General features: G+C 38.6%; 1 protein-coding gene across 6 annotated transcripts in view; it reads left to right on the plus strand.

Annotated features, from left to right (window-relative positions):
- LOC124119506 (1-phosphatidylinositol 4,5-bisphosphate phosphodiesterase beta-4-like) overlaps positions 1-15,907 on the plus strand; it is a 103,136-nt gene that overhangs the window by 52,273 nt on the left and 34,956 nt on the right. For all 6 annotated transcript variants that reach the window (XM_046482058.2, XM_048402890.1, XM_046482040.2 and 3 more), the window contains exons 6-17: positions 63-142; positions 1,223-1,276; positions 1,647-1,731; positions 3,414-3,514; positions 4,038-4,092; positions 5,940-6,048; positions 7,459-7,669; positions 8,720-8,813; positions 9,369-9,448; positions 12,264-12,348; positions 13,374-13,464; positions 14,318-14,428. In XM_046482058.2, the coding sequence (XP_046338014.1) occupies positions 63-142; positions 1,223-1,276; positions 1,647-1,731; positions 3,414-3,514; positions 4,038-4,092; positions 5,940-6,048; positions 7,459-7,669; positions 8,720-8,813; positions 9,369-9,448; positions 12,264-12,348; positions 13,374-13,464; positions 14,318-14,428 (1,156 nt within the window). The remainder of the gene's footprint in view (positions 1-62; positions 143-1,222; positions 1,277-1,646; positions 1,732-3,413; positions 3,515-4,037; positions 4,093-5,939; positions 6,049-7,458; positions 7,670-8,719; positions 8,814-9,368; positions 9,449-12,263; positions 12,349-13,373; positions 13,465-14,317; positions 14,429-15,907) is intronic.

Genomic DNA, 15,907 nt, shown 5'->3' on the forward strand with positions numbered 1-15,907 from the left:
TACTTCCATTATTTCTAGTACTTGCATACATCACGAATTTATTTTGCTTTTATTTCTTGCAGGTGTGGTTCGAGGGACTAAGACAGATAACTCTCAACACAAAGGCCAACAATGTGTGCCCCATGACACAGCTCAAAAAGCAGTGAGTATTCTTGTCACTCACCATGTTAGCAGTATCCTGTGGAGAGATCATATTTTTGGTTGGTCCGAATGTTATTATTTGGACAAATTCTAAGAGGAAAGAGTTGTTTTCCATTTTAAATTTATTGAAGCAGGGGCCAACATCTATGCTGTCCTGTGGTCCTGAAGTTACTAGATCTTTGTAAGGACTGCTAAAAGCCAAATGCGCCAAAGCATCCTTCCTCACCTTAAACTCTAGACCCGTGAATATCAGGGATAGAATAGGTCTTCAGCAACCCATGCTTGCCATAAAAGGCGACTTTGCTTGTTGTAAGAGGCGACTAATGGGATCGGATGGTCAGGCTCGCTGACTTGATTGATGCATGTCATCGATTCCAATAACGTGGATCGATGCTCATGATATTCATCACTGAATTGTCTGGTCCAGACTGGTCGGTTTTTTACAGATCACGGTCATATAGCTGGAATATTGCTGAGTGCATCATTAAACATCAAACAACCAACCAACCTAAACCCTACCTCGCCATCTCGCAATGCCAGTTTAAATAGAGAAATCTATTCAGTAACAGTCACATGATATCAAGTCAGTGAACACTTGCCCAGCTAAGCAGTTCATTGCTTTTTTTGGAAAATGTAAGAATATGATGCACTTGACAAAAAAAGAAGTCTGTCCAATGTTATAAATATGATGCTCTTTGCTATTAAGGATTTTTTAAAATAAATTTGGTTTGCATAACAAATCAGACTTAGATATTATTTCCATCGAAACAAATGGAAAATCCCAGTATATCTGATGGTAACCACTGCTTCAATGGATCTTCTGGTAGAAACACTCTCTTGGTGAGATGGTTCCTATCACCTATTAGCATATTAATAAGATTTTGATTCAGTCTCATTGACTCTTTAGAAAAAGTCCCACTGGCTTTTGTGGTCTGGGGCTTGAGTCTTGCACTCAACAGAACATTGGTAGGGGATATGGGTATTTTATGCTTGTTTTCCTTTGTCTGCCTATGTTTTATCATTAGTTGTGAGATGGAAAAAGAAATTGTTTTCCTTGAACTTGTGACCTTGTTGTTTTCAGCTGGATGAAACTCTGCTTTATGGTGAACCCAAGTGGCAACATCCCAGTGCGCAGGTCAGTTGTTGAGGGATGATCCTTGATTTCTATGTTTCCTTGTTTGATCTTCTAAAGCCGATAGTGAGGTAACCTTATGCTTCACGCATTCACCTGTGACATCAAAGACCAGGTTTTACTCTTTCCATGGTTACAATGTGTTAAACCCATTCTTGTGTGAAGTCCACCATCATAATCATTGCTGGAATGGTGCTAAAAGGGGCCTTTGCTCCATAATCTTCTGCCCATATTTGGACTATGCACAGACATTTTGGAACAGATCTATGTAATTAGTGACCCAATTATAAGGGATTGATGTTTGAACAATTTGTTCACTCACCATCATTTTGTGTGTGGCATTATTTATGATAATTTTATTTTTTTTCCACAGTATAACCCGGACATTTGCTTCAGGCAAAACACAAGAAAAGATGATTATGCAATGTTTGAAAGAGTTGAGTCTACCTTGTGGCAAGGTGAGTAGGATATTGAGTTGCTGTGCACGTGTGCATCCCATTGTTGTTCAGTGAGATCCCACTTTCTGAGAGGTAACTCAAGTCAGATTCAGATGTCCAGATATTCAGTTATACGGATAATTTTTATCATAAAGAGAGGTGTCCAAATGGGTTCCACTGCATCAGCATCTATACATCTGGACTGTGAATCCCAAAATGGTCAAATTAAAATCTTTGGTTTGCCAGGATCATACCTATATTCACTAGTTGGTCAGCATCATACCCATGTTCAATGATTGGCCAGCATCATACCCATGTTCACTGATTGGTCAGCATCATACCCATGTTCACTGGTAGGTCAGCATCATACCCATGTTCACTAGTTGGTCATCATCATACCAATGTTCGCTGGTAGGTCAGCATCATACCCATGTTCACTGGTAGGTCAGCATCATACCCATGTTCAATGGTAGGTCAGCATCATACCCATGTTCACTGGTAGGTCAGCATCATACCCATGTTCAATGGTAGGTCAGCATCATACCCATGTTCAATGGTAGGTTAGCATCATACCCATGTTCACTGGTAGGTCAGCATCATACCCATGTTCACTGGTAGGTCAGCATCATACCCATGTTCAATGGTTGGTCAGCATCGTACCCATGTTCACTGGTAGGTCAGCTTCATACCTATATTCACTAGTTGGTCAGCATCATACCCATGTTCACTGGTAGGTCAGCATCATACCCATGTTCACTGGTAGGTCAGCATCATACCCATGTTCACTGATTGGTCAGCAACATATCCATGTTCACTGGTAGGTCAGCATCATACCTATATTCACTGGTAGGTCAACATCGTACCCTTGTTCACTGGTAGGTCAGCTTCATACCCATGTTCACTAGTTTCACCAATGTAGTAAACTTCCACGATCAGAGACTCCAGTTTCAGAGTTTCAATGTTTTGCAATGTTTCCTTGTTAAACTTACTTTCTGTTCCTGATGGTAATGGCTGATATCATTGGTCAATGCCCAACTTACTACTAAAGGATTACCATATATATGTTAAAACTTTCTAGTGTACAGCACTACTGGTGATTAATATCATAACAATTAAGCAACAGGGGTTTGTGGTTAAATAGTGGTGGCTAATCTTTGAATAAGTGAAATGTTTCAAAGTTTGTCTCTCTTCTTGAACAAATTGTTTTTTCAAACACAACTCGAATACTTGAATAAGATTTGCCATGGCAGTACTCAGTCCTATTGCTCGTCTCAGTTATTTGTGGCACTTCATATAATTTAAAAAAAACTTATTCTGAAATATGTACCGGTATGTAGACTGTGAAAGAGACACTTATGGTTTGTGTAAATGTTGATTTGATACACTCCTATAACTAATAAACCTCAGCTGCTCTGCTCTTCTTTGCTTTGTACGTGTCAAATGACATTAGGACGTTTTAGTGATTTGATCAACTTTTGTTAAGACATTCTTTTATGTCATTGCAAAATTTGAAAAACATCTTTGGACATTTTGAATTACAATCAGTCAGTGTACTAGAAAATGAACCCTATCTGAAATCCTGCTGCTATTTCGCAGCAAGCTGTTTTGGCTAGGGATACCAGTTTTACAAACTTGCTTCATTGATGTTGTCTGTCTTTTCTTTGAACAAGTCATTGCATCTTCCATGTCTTTGTTATTTTCAGCTTGATGAAATTGAGCCGTCTGCATTTACTTTTGACAAATTCTATGAGCTGTACCACAAGATCTGTCCACGGAGTGATATAGAGGAACTCTTCCGAGAACTGTGAGTTGGACATAAAATTAAAAACTCAGTCTGTGCCAAAACCTTGCCTAGCTTGTCTTTCGGAAGTATTTCCAGTAGATTTTAACCTTATCATATGGACTAGTCCAGACCGGAAATGTTTTGCTAGACTCTGGCTTCGGACAAGTGGCTAAAAATGCCAACTGTAAACTACAGCTCTGTGAGAGTAGCTAAAGATTGTCTGTCTCTTTGGAATTAATGAACATTAAATCATAAGGAACAGTTCATCCATGAATTATGAGAAAGCTATCTGTGATTTTGCTGGAGACAAATAACTTTAGGATATTTTCACGATTTGATCAAATTTGATAGGACATTCTTTCATATCATTGACATAGTTGAATTTGTCTGATGAAAAACCAATTTGAAACCGTATTATGTTATATGGTTTACCCAGGGTTAGGTTTTGTTAGGAAATGTAGAAAAGAGTTTGCTTGCTGGTCACAAGTTTTGTTATGTATGACAACATGTTTTAATGCCACAAAGAATGCTTGATTTGTTTCAGAACACAGAATAAACCTTTCCTTACTGTAAATCAACTGATAGATTTTTTCAATGAGGTAAGTCCTTCACTTGACAACTGCCGAATACATGCCGAATACATGTGAAGCAAACAAACTAATTTCTTTTGTTGCCTACTTGTTACCATGGTGATAGTACAACTGTGAAGTAAAAGTCCAGATTAATACAGTCCAGATTAATACAGTGTTATGAAGATATTTCACATCTGTACGCCACCAGTATCTAAATAGTGGTTTCAAATAATGATCACTGCTAGTCTTGTGTTTAGGGATGCATCTAAAGTTAAGATCTTAAGACTCTACAGGTCGAAATTTGCAAAATTCTTCTCCCAGCTATGCTTAGTCTTCATATTGTTAGTATTGACTTGTCTTAATTCCAATCGTGGAATTAAAGGGCTGTTCACAGAAAGTCAGTTCAGATGTAAATATACCAGCAAGTGAGCATTAGTAATTGGAATTAGTCCTATAGTCCTTGCCAAACTGCCGAGTAGTTAAGGTATCATACAGACTAGTATAAATTTGTCATTTATCATTATGAACACTAGTAGACTAAAACAGTTTTTTCTACTGCTGCAAGTGGAGCATTTTGACAAATGTTTGTGTGTGATATTTTTAGGGTAGGAAATTTAAGTGCTTTTAAATATGGTAACCATGCTCCCCACACTGCTGCACTGAGGATAAATATTGCATCATCATTGAAATTGAAGCTGCAAATTCTGTTGAATGAAGACTGGTAGACTCATACACCTGATAAGCTGGGAGATGTGGGAAGTTTTTGTCATGTTTAAAGCAAGAAATAATGTTCAGCTCTATGCTGATCTCACTTGAAGAGAGAATTCTAATCAGCTTTTGTCACGGCGCATTGTCTGGTGCCTGTCCATATCCATGTTTGGATTGTCTGAGACCTGCATCCCATTGGGCTTTCCTACCACAGTAAGCTGGCACACTGTGATATAACTGGAATAATGTTCAAAGCAGTGTTAATACCAACTCAATAACTTACTCAATGTTTGAATTTATTGTACATGAGTAGGGGATGTCCATCTTCCCGAGACCAGGAAGTTAACTGACCATAGAAGTCCAGTTTCCACCCTTCCCGAACTAGGCTGGAAGTTCGTGGCTCGAATGTAGTGCCTCCAGTGGCTATTATGAGTTATGTCCCTTCTATGTCCCTCCTGTTGAACAATCAGATTCCATCTCTCATACCTCTTGCATTTGCTTCAAACAAAATGGCGGCACCCAGTCAAGATCGATAATCAAGATCTGTTTGGTAATAAAACGGATCTTACCTCGCCAAGTCCTTGAGCACATTAATTAAAAACATGAAAACATTTGGAAAGTTTCTGTTGATGCCCAGTTGACGGTAAACATCCTTTGCAAATCCTTCAATCAATTCAAATCTGCACATCAGTTTGAAAGCGGGATGTCGATTTCGTAACTCGATTTTGATTGGACTATGCATGGGCTTGTTAGTCCAGCCAGAACATAACTCCGAAATTCCAGCCTAGTTGGCCAGAGTGGAACCTGGACTTTTATGGTCAGTTAACTTCCTTGCCTTTGGAGGATAAGGGGTGTCTTATGCGGAGACTTCTTTTTCATATTCTTGTTCACCCTTTTACATTTATGATTTAATGTTGCAAATGTTGTAAAAGTTGTCAGGTGAGCTGCAAAGTCTTCTTGGTCTGTTTCTTACTACATCTGTACGCAACACTAATGATAATTCACTTAATTAATTTGTCCTTCCTAGAATCAAAATCACCAGAATCCTTTCATTTCTCATTAAAAGGTAAAGAGACAAGAAACATGTTAAACGGTATGTCAGTTAGGTACAGCAAAAAGGCTGATTTGTGATTATAACTGCAATATGTTTTCTTTAATGTTTGCAGCGTCAGAGAGACCCTCGTCTTAATGAGATCCTGTTCCCATTTTACAATCAGAATCGGGTGATAAACATCATAAAGGCATATGAGCCAAATGAAGATAACGGTGGAAAGGGTAAGCACAAGGAATAACACCATGTGGAAAGTGTGTGGATTTAGGAGATAAACATACTGTGTTTTCAATGTATAGCTAGGTTTCCTGTAGATTTAACTGCACCCAATTGAATTTGGAACCGAACTTGCAGTGACTTTGAAAGTAAAAGCCTTAAAGGGGAAGTGTACACGCAAAAATCACTTTCTTTCTTTTTCTAAACAAAACGCAATTTTAGAATTAGTAAGTATCTGTGTTTGAAAATATACACTCATTTTTTTCACAGTGAAAGTAGGAAGCTCACAATAGTGTTAAAATGATATGCCGTTATGAGGCCTGCGAAATAGGCCTGAGTTATCCCCCTTAGATTATGACGTAATTGGTGCCAATTCAACTGGGTCCCTGTCTATTCTCAACGCAAAAGATATCAAGGACCAGTTTGCGGTAAAACAACATGGTCTACGACACACTCCGGCGCAGTGGTGACTCAGCATAACACAATTCTGGCTGGCATCTGAGACGCTAGAATCACAAAACTGTACCTACACCACGTGAAGCGGCTCTAACAAAGCATGATGACATCATAATGTTTATCAATTGGCACCAATGACGTCATATTGCAAGGGGCATAAGCCATGGTGTTTTTGGTATGGAAATAGAACACTTGGTAAATGTGAAAAATATAAATCGTTTTAATGCAAAAAATATGTTAATTAAATATGATGTTTTTATATTTTTGTCTATGACACTTGTTTGTTAACACTTTTAATGTGGAAAAAGTACAAGAAAAATTGGTTCATTTCCGTGTGAACTTGCCCTTTAAGTAACTGAACATGGGCATCAGTTTGCCAAAATTGCAGGAGAGTATGAATTATGTAGGGAGAAATCTGAGATCATATCAATCACATGTTGTAGTATTCCGATTGGCTAGAATGATACTCACATTATGAACCACTGGTTTGACTTATACAGATCAAAGTAGCCATGAATTTCACTCTGATATACCTGAGATACTACTAACTAGGGTGTCACTCAACATGCTAGTAATTCCGTCATTTGAAATTGTACAACACATGAAACTAAACTTGTCTAGACTAAATTGTGTCGTTTTAAATTGTACAACACTTGAAACTGAATTAAGATAAAATTCTGCTTAAAAATGTACTTTTACCTCTCCAACTGGAGCTATTTCTAGCTGGACATAGTACTTTTATTAAGTTTGCATTGTATTGAGTGTCTTATAGATCTTGTAGGCTGTTTGGACGGGCACACAGGACTGTCTGTTAGTTGATTTTCAATTTGTACATGTGAAGCTCAAATAACATATCCTTCTCATCTGCTGTAAAACTATTCTAACTTCCATCAAAATCATGTGAGCTTGTGTTAAAGGGATGATGTTAAACTTTGTTTATTGTTCACAATTTGTTGTCACAGAGATGATGAGCTTGGACGGATTCTGTCGGTATCTGATGTCGGATGAGAATGCACCTGTGTTCCTGGACAGACTAGATATCTACCTGGAGATGGACCAGCCACTGGCTCACTACTTCATCAACTCATCCCACAACACATACCTGACAGGTAGACAGTTTGGTGGCCGGTCGTCAGTCGAGATGTATCGCCAGGTGCTGCTTGCAGGTTGCAGGTCAGTACCATTTTCATTGTTCAAAATTTGGTATTCAAGTCAGGGGTCATTCTCATGGTTCTAGTGATTAAAACTATAGATGATGGAGTTCTTCAGAATAACAATTACTTTGGCCAAAATCTTTAGTACCAGCATGATTTAATGAATTAAGTATAAATGAAATCCCTAATTCATGAGCAAGACTCTGAAAAGTCTGGTGTATTATGATGCCTATCTTTACTTGTCTTCCTGACGTGTCCAGTAGACTATTTGAAAATCTAGTTTTCAACTTTGCCATTTCAAACCTTCTTTTCTTGCCTCCTTCGTGGCACCCCTCTGTGTAGAACACAAGTTGTATCCATTGTGATGAAAACGTGATATCCAATCAGATCTTTGTTTTTATTTCCAATGGCATCACAAAGACGCCTACAATAGCAGACGACTTGGTCGATCAGTTAACGAAAAATATCACTCTTACAATAACAGACTACACAGTATCAAGTAACACTGCACATTGGGCTAACATGAAATGCTCAGCGGGGGTTGTCTAAAAATAGCACTGTCTCAGTCACTGCAATAAGCGTTCAGTTGTTTCAGTTAAAAAACAATGAAGTTTGCACTCAGATGTATAAAAGTACTTCAGTGAGTTGATTGAAAACTTTGAACCAAGCACAAATTTGACAGGCTGTGGGCATTACAGCAACCACATTTTCAGAACCCAGATGTTGATTTTGTTAAACTTCCGATGAGTGGACTATCAATATTAGCAAATAAAAGCAGACTTGAAATGGAATGGGTGAAAAGTAGACTTTGATATAGGCTAGTGGACACTCTTGTCTCGGGAATATGATGTTTACTATGGATTATGTGTTTACGATTCTCAGAGTGGTGTGGATTATGTTTCTAGGTTTTTCAACACCATATCATGCTGATGGGTTCCATGTGGTAAACATCTGCAGCACTTTCCTCTCACATCAAGCTGACACTCTCTGATATAACTGAAATACTGTTCATAGTAGTGAAAAACCAAACTCATTCACTCACTGACTCATGTGTGTTGGTGTTGTACAGGTGTGTGGAGCTTGACTGTTGGGATGGCCGCAATGAAGACCAGGAGCCAATCATCACTCACGGCAAAGCCATGTGTACTGACATCCTCTTCAAGGTAAAGTCAAGTGACATTTCTACATACAGTGACACATTAGTTTCAACTTCAGAAACAATGTTTCCACATACATTAAACTATGTTTATAACAAACATGCATATGACAAACTGACGGATGTAACAAACTTACTTTTGGTCCAGGCCAATTGTTGTATATAAACTGTGTATATGCTTATAACGACCTACGGTTATAACAAACTATAATTGGGTGGTCAGACTTGTTAACTTGATTGGTTGCATCTCATTGTACTCTGAGAGTCTGGGTCATTGCTCACAATATACCGGTAAATCATTTGATTGTCTGGTCCAGATTTCATTATTTACATTATCACTGTGCAGAATACAACAACATACAAACAAAAATGGTAATTTAAAACTGGCTAACACAATGTGTTTATCACTTAAGTGTTGTATTTCTATCTTGTCTTCAAATTGGTTTTGTCTTCTGTATTGTGACTATAACCATATATTGATGCATTGTTTATTTCCTAATCTTAGGACTTTATATTGTGCCAGTGGGTTTGAAGTTATTTGACCTTACAATTCCTATTACAGGATGTAATTCAAGCAATTAAAGAAACAGCTTTTGTAACATCAGAATATCCAGTCATCCTATCCTTTGAGAACCATTGCAGGTGAGTGGGAATAGTTGGAACAATTTTAGCTATCAAAATACCTGACGTATTGAAGTGGAATCAAAGTCATATGTTCCAGATCAGCATGCTTTGTAGTAACGTTGACTCAAGTTAATTTGATGTAAATATGTATATTTACAACTTATCATATTCTCACACTATGCATTTCATCCTTCTTCTCGATCCTGCTTTGGAAGCTATGCTAAAACAAGTTTCCAGCTTCACAAACACTTCACCCAAACACTTATGGTGGTGAGATCGGAGGCCCCTCCCAAACTGACAGACCAATAACCTACTACACCTGCGCTAGGATCTGACTCATTACACCATCATCTTCATTGGTGGCTTCAGGAGTGGAACGTCTGCGAATGAGTCTTTTTGATGCTGTTCACACCAACCATAACTTACTGCGTGTGGCAGGGTATTGGTCTGCAGATGAACAAAATCTACACATCAACAATTTGAAGTTTAAAGCGGTGGTGTTAGTGATAACACATTGGGAGGAAGTCCTACGAGTACCCTGACTGATGGTTTAATCAGACAACACATCAGTTGTGTTGTACATCAACAAGATGGGATCGACGCAATGCCCATCGCTTCTACGCACGACCATCCAGTTCTTATAACAGTTAGACTTTACATTCAAGTTCGAGCCAGGCACATTCTGGGGATGCTCTATCACTACTAATTCAACCATCCCCGACGGAGTGGCAACTCAATCTGGAGATATTTCAGTGGATTTGCCAGGTCTACCGGAAACCAGTAATCTACTGTTCACAACCAGATACAACAGTCAACGGATGTCACAAAAGATCTCAGACACCAAACGACTTAATCTACTTTTGGTTGCACCCTTCTGGCCAGCCAAAAGCCACTGCAGAGTGATGACATCATCATCTACTTCTACAGACAGACCTACTACCTCAGCCACACCCACTCAAGCCAGCTACATCTGTCAACAAAAAAGGAAATCTTTGCATTTGGCGCATTTCAGAAACCTTTGATTGCCAGAGATTGTTTTAGAAGAATGACTTGATCTATTGCTGAGGCACATCTCAACAGATAGTGGAATACCTTCAGTGCTTGAGGTCATCAAGGACGCTGAAAGGATCTACACTTGCTACTTACTTGGCAGCAATCAACTCTGTGATTGCCATGACCATGGATAAGAAGATTTCCATAGTAGTGGAACTTCAAGCCTTGATTAGATCATCCAGATTAACAGACCAATCATGTTGATTCTGGCCACCAGCTTGGGATCTGAATGTTGTCTTTCATCATTACATGCTCAAGACAGTCCTTCTGTTGGCATTAGCTACTGCAGCATGTGTCAACAAACTCTGTGTCCTTGATGTCAACAAGGTTCAATTCAAGAGCGCCATGGCAATGTCTTCCTAGGCCTACGATGGGACTATATTGCAAAGTGCAAACTCACTGGACAGCTGGACAGTTTATTCACAATCCCTTAGCTCTCCTCTATTTTAGGCACAGACGATCTAGAAAATGTATCACTCTACCCAGTGATTGATAGTTTTATGAAACGAAAAAAGAGATGCCAAGATGCTCCGCCTTAAGTTTTAGAGCATATGTGGGGGGCAGACCTGAAGAACTTCACAGGATGATTTGCTCTTTCTCCTACGCGGGCTGAGTTTTCGATTATTTTCCTTTCTCTTGTTCTGGCGTATTCAATTATTGTGATGCCAAGCTGTTCTGTCTTATGTCTGTCGGATGTATGCGTGAGGGATTTGCTTTCTCTTGGGGTGGATTATAACTTGTGGCCAAACAGGTGTCCCTTAGTTCATTGTTACACAGTTGTTTGTTAGATCGCCGTCCTGCATGAAGACAAGGAATACATGAGTTACCTGACCTCATGTTAAGTAATTCCTAGAAGCGCAGTGGGTTTTTTGAAGCAACACATACACGGTTCTCGTTTTTGACGACCCAAGATGATGTGATGATCTCCACATTGGATCATGGTTTAGTACCTGCTTCCTCGTGTATGACTCATGGTTGAGATCTTTTTCAGGCTTGGGCATCTGTGCCCCACCTACCAAGCGAGGGATAAATGCATAGTGCCAGATCTTGTTTAATAATTTGAATATTTGCAATAAATTCTATAGTAATAATACTTATCCTATCTCACACGCGAAACATCCACCAGGCCATCCCTGCATCACAGTTATACCAGCCTGTATGTTCTGAGAGAGAAAATGAGTAAGCTGGGGATGTAACGTGATCAGGCAGCACGAGATGCATGAGTTGCACAGACCGTTGGTGATGGTAACCAAGGCTACGGCTGGAATGTGTTTGGGTGAGGTGTTTTTTGAAGCTGGAAACTTGTTTTTGGATTGTTTCCACACCAGGATCGAAGAAGAAGGATGAAATGCATAGTGTGAGATCTGATAAGAATTATAATACATGTATATAATTTATTGTAAATTTGTAAGTCTTAATAAACTAAATTCTAGATACTAAAGGGAAATTGAGGAGCTGATCTATTGCAAAACTTGGAAGTGTCTCATTTTAGACAAATTATTTCTTAATTTGTAAAGCATGTTAGCAAGATAGTTGAGAGCTACATATATAGAACAGACTTGTCTGCTGGTAGGTTCTTGTGTTCGCTGTACAACTCTAATTGCTGTTAATCACAAGATTTTTGAGGACACAGTTTAGGTCCCCAATAGGATGTGCTGCATGTGAGAATCAAAGACTATACGTCAAACCGTCAAAGATATGATTCAAGTTCATGGTAGAAGGATTATAAAAAAAATTGCATTGATTTATTCATCTTAATGTGTTAGGGATTTCTTTTCAGCAAACTCCAACAATTCAAAATGGCTAAATACTGTGAGGAGATTCTTGGAGAGTATTTACTGAAAAAGCCCTTGGAGTCAGTCCCAGTAAGTTTATCAATGCAGCTGACAGTGTCTCTAATGCAGAGAAAGTGAGGGATTATAACACTATGCTTCATTGAAGACAGGATTGACTTCCACAGCAGCATAGCATTGAAAGAATTAAAATCAATAAGTTAATCCTGTCTTCTCTGATAATATAGCTTCTAAATGCCAGTTTCTGGAATATGACTACCACGGATGCAAATGGCTCAAGCCTACAATCCCAGTTCGGTTTGTCTAATATTATTGTTATCCTGAGGCTAATACAAGACTTTTTAGGGAATGTTCAAATGTGACTGTCTCTTGCTGGCATTAATACAGTGACACTATTTTATTTGGACATATTGGAGTATATTGTCATGTCAGGTTCACTGCACATGGACGAAAACAATGACGTAACAGTATATAATAAAGCTCACAATAAACAGTATAATTGCTTCTCACCTAATTCCTGTGTCTAATGTGGTCAGTTTGTTTGCAAGGGTTGATCCAGATGTTGTGACAGTAACCAAATGTGACTGATGTGTATGATGGCATCTTGGTTCCTGGTAACTTTGTCAAATCATCTTATAATTACGAGCATAACACTGCTCTACCATGTTGTGAAAATGTCCAGTACAGCAACAGCAGTCGTAGTGGACACACAACACTGCACATTTATGAACAAAGAATTGCAATAACTGAAATAAACAAGTTGTATGCATGGCTCATCCTCTCTTTGCTCTGGGGAAGGATGGCTTGACTGACTTGTTGTCTGTACCACTGCCCTTTCAGATACACCTTATGATATATGTTTCAGCACTATACCCAGGTTTGTAGGTTTCAGCAAAGTGGTACGGCTATGATCTGAGCCACATTAGGCTTTCCTTGTACATTATGCAGATATGCCCCATCACTGAAATATTGTTCGAAGCAGCATGAAGTCCATGTTTAAATGTATATATTATGTATAACTTTTGATAGCCACGATATGGCTGAAATACTGCCAATGTGACTATTACTCTTTACTCACTAACTTACTCCTGCTCCAGCTGGAACCAAGTGTCCCACTGCCTGCACCAAACCAGCTCAAAAAGAAGATCCTCATCAAAAACAAGAGGTTGAAACCTGAAGTGGAGAAACGTAAGCTTCATGGGCACTTGTGTGGGATTTGGGTTCCGGTGACAGATAGGTCATGACTTACTCTTTGTTCTTCAGATATTTGCACTCAATTGGGATTCTAGGATAAAATTGGTCCAAAGTAACCCATGCTTGTTGTAAGAAGCGACTTGGGTCGTCAAACTTGGTGACTTGGCTGATTGCATGTTATATACCCTAATGGTGAGGGAAATTGTCCATTATATCTACCATTATTTACAGGCAGCTGTGATATAACTGTAATATTGCTCACTAAAGAGTCAATGAACTTTGACTCACTCAGATATTTTCTCCGGGGATATGTTCAGAGGTGGAATAGGTCCCCAGAATCATATGGTTGTCGTAAGAGCTGACTGTTGAGGGTCTTGTGGAAATAACATGCCTGACTGATTGTGTATCAGAAGCCTTGATGTCATGAAATGTGACTCATGCTGTCAGTCACTGGGTTGCCTAAGGTAGATGCGAATTTGGACAGGCTGCTGGGATATGGCTGGAATATTTCCATTTCTTACCCAGTAAGAGTGAGTCGACCAACTGACTGTTCTGAAATGGACGTGAAGTTGATATGTTGTATTGTTCAGACAATTTCCCAAGGTTAGCATAGTTATTTTGCCTTGACTTTTCATACCATTTCAATGCATGAAGCATTGTGATGCAACACTTCAATGGTGAACTCTAATGATATTAATATCCTCCTTATATATGATGAATAATAAATGAGGTTTGTCCTTAAAGTCCTTGATCACATAGTGAGAAGCTAGTCTCCTTAATGATGCAGTGTTTATATATATCTGAAATGTCTTATCTCATATTGATAAAATAACTGATGTGATTTCAGGGCAACTAGAATTGTTCCAGAAAGGATATATGGGCATAAATGAAGACATTGAAGCTGAAGACCCCGAGGTTGTTCCTGCCAATGTTGATGGAGAGGAGGGTCCCCTCAACGGTGAGACACACTTCAGGCAACTAACTAGCACAGTACCAGTATCTCTAAAATGGATCTGATGCAAAAAGATTTCCCAAATGTTTCTGATCCCCTAAAGTAAATATGATGTGGTGTGAGATTTACTTGGAAAGTACATGCTCAGTATGTAAAAGTTGTTGTGAATGTTTAGTTTCATTGTAGTTTAAGTAATTTCTTGTTTAGTTGGAATTCGACTCTGAAGGCACCGTCTCCTGTCTTGCCATTACTTGGCATTAATTTTTGGAACATATGGTGTTGGACTTGTTGTGGTGTATGAATGCTTAATGAAGCAGATTTGTGCAACTTTGTGTTGCAAATTAATTAGATAAATATCAATTTGTGTCAGTTTGTTTGCATGATGCATTGAAATGCATAGTTGCATGTGTTTATGATTTTGCCTTTTTGCTTCAGTTGGCATTTTGTTATGTAGTTTTTGAGAACATACTTTAACCATTCCATGAGAAACAGTGACATTATATCTGTTTTGTTCCTTGATCAGTCTGATAAGCAGTGCAAGCAAGTTGTTAATGCATTTGTTAATCTGCGGACTGAAAACTGCTAATGTACACCAATCTAGCAATTAATATATATCCTAATTACACAGAGAGAACATCTTATGTGAAAGGGAACATTATGGATAACAACTTCTTTATTGTATCTACACAACATTCAGGGCTACTTCTTGCCCCCTTCATCAGATGTTAACACAGCACTCAGCAATATTCCAGCAATATGATGGCAGTCTGTAAATAATTGAGTCTGGACCAGACAATGCAGTGATTGATATCATGAGCATTGATCTATGCAATTGGGATACGATACGATTGGGAATGATATGCATCAACCAAGTCAGCTAGCCTGACCACCTGTTCCCGTTAGTTACTTCTTACGACAAGCATAGTCGCCTGTTAAGGCAAGCACTTATTCCAACAAACACCTATTCTAACACGGATCTTCATGGGTCTCTTCATCAGATGAATCATTGGAATTGTCCTGTGTTTTGTCCAATTATCATTGAACCCATACTGGACATGGGAACCAAACAGTGGACAGGCAGTCAAGCCATTTATGGTAGTTAAAGTTTGAGAGAAATTAGGCTTCTTTGTGAAACTGCTGTGTGTGATTTTGTATCGGATTATAGTTTGAAACAGAAACAGATTGTTTTTTGTTATTTTAGAAGTATGTATTGTTAGATATCCAGTTGATATCACTGTTTTCCAGAGGTTTCTTGTAAACAATTGATGGGAGTCTTTCACATAAACATGGAACTGGAAAGTTTATGAAAACTCAGCAACATATTCAAGTTTATACATACACTGCACATAACATACTTGAACACAAATTCTGTAGTTTTTGTACCACTTTGATGTTTACAGTTGTAGCTAGTGCCTAGTGCATCTCATATTTTCCTGTGTTTACTCTTCATTTTGATGCGTGACTGTGTGCATATTTATAGTTCAT

The sequence above is a fragment of the Haliotis rufescens genome, unplaced genomic scaffold (assembly GCF_023055435.1).
Source record: "Haliotis rufescens isolate VD_foot unplaced genomic scaffold, xgHalRufe1.0.p SCAF_3, whole genome shotgun sequence".
NCBI lineage: Eukaryota > Metazoa > Mollusca > Gastropoda > Lepetellida > Haliotidae > Haliotis > Haliotis rufescens.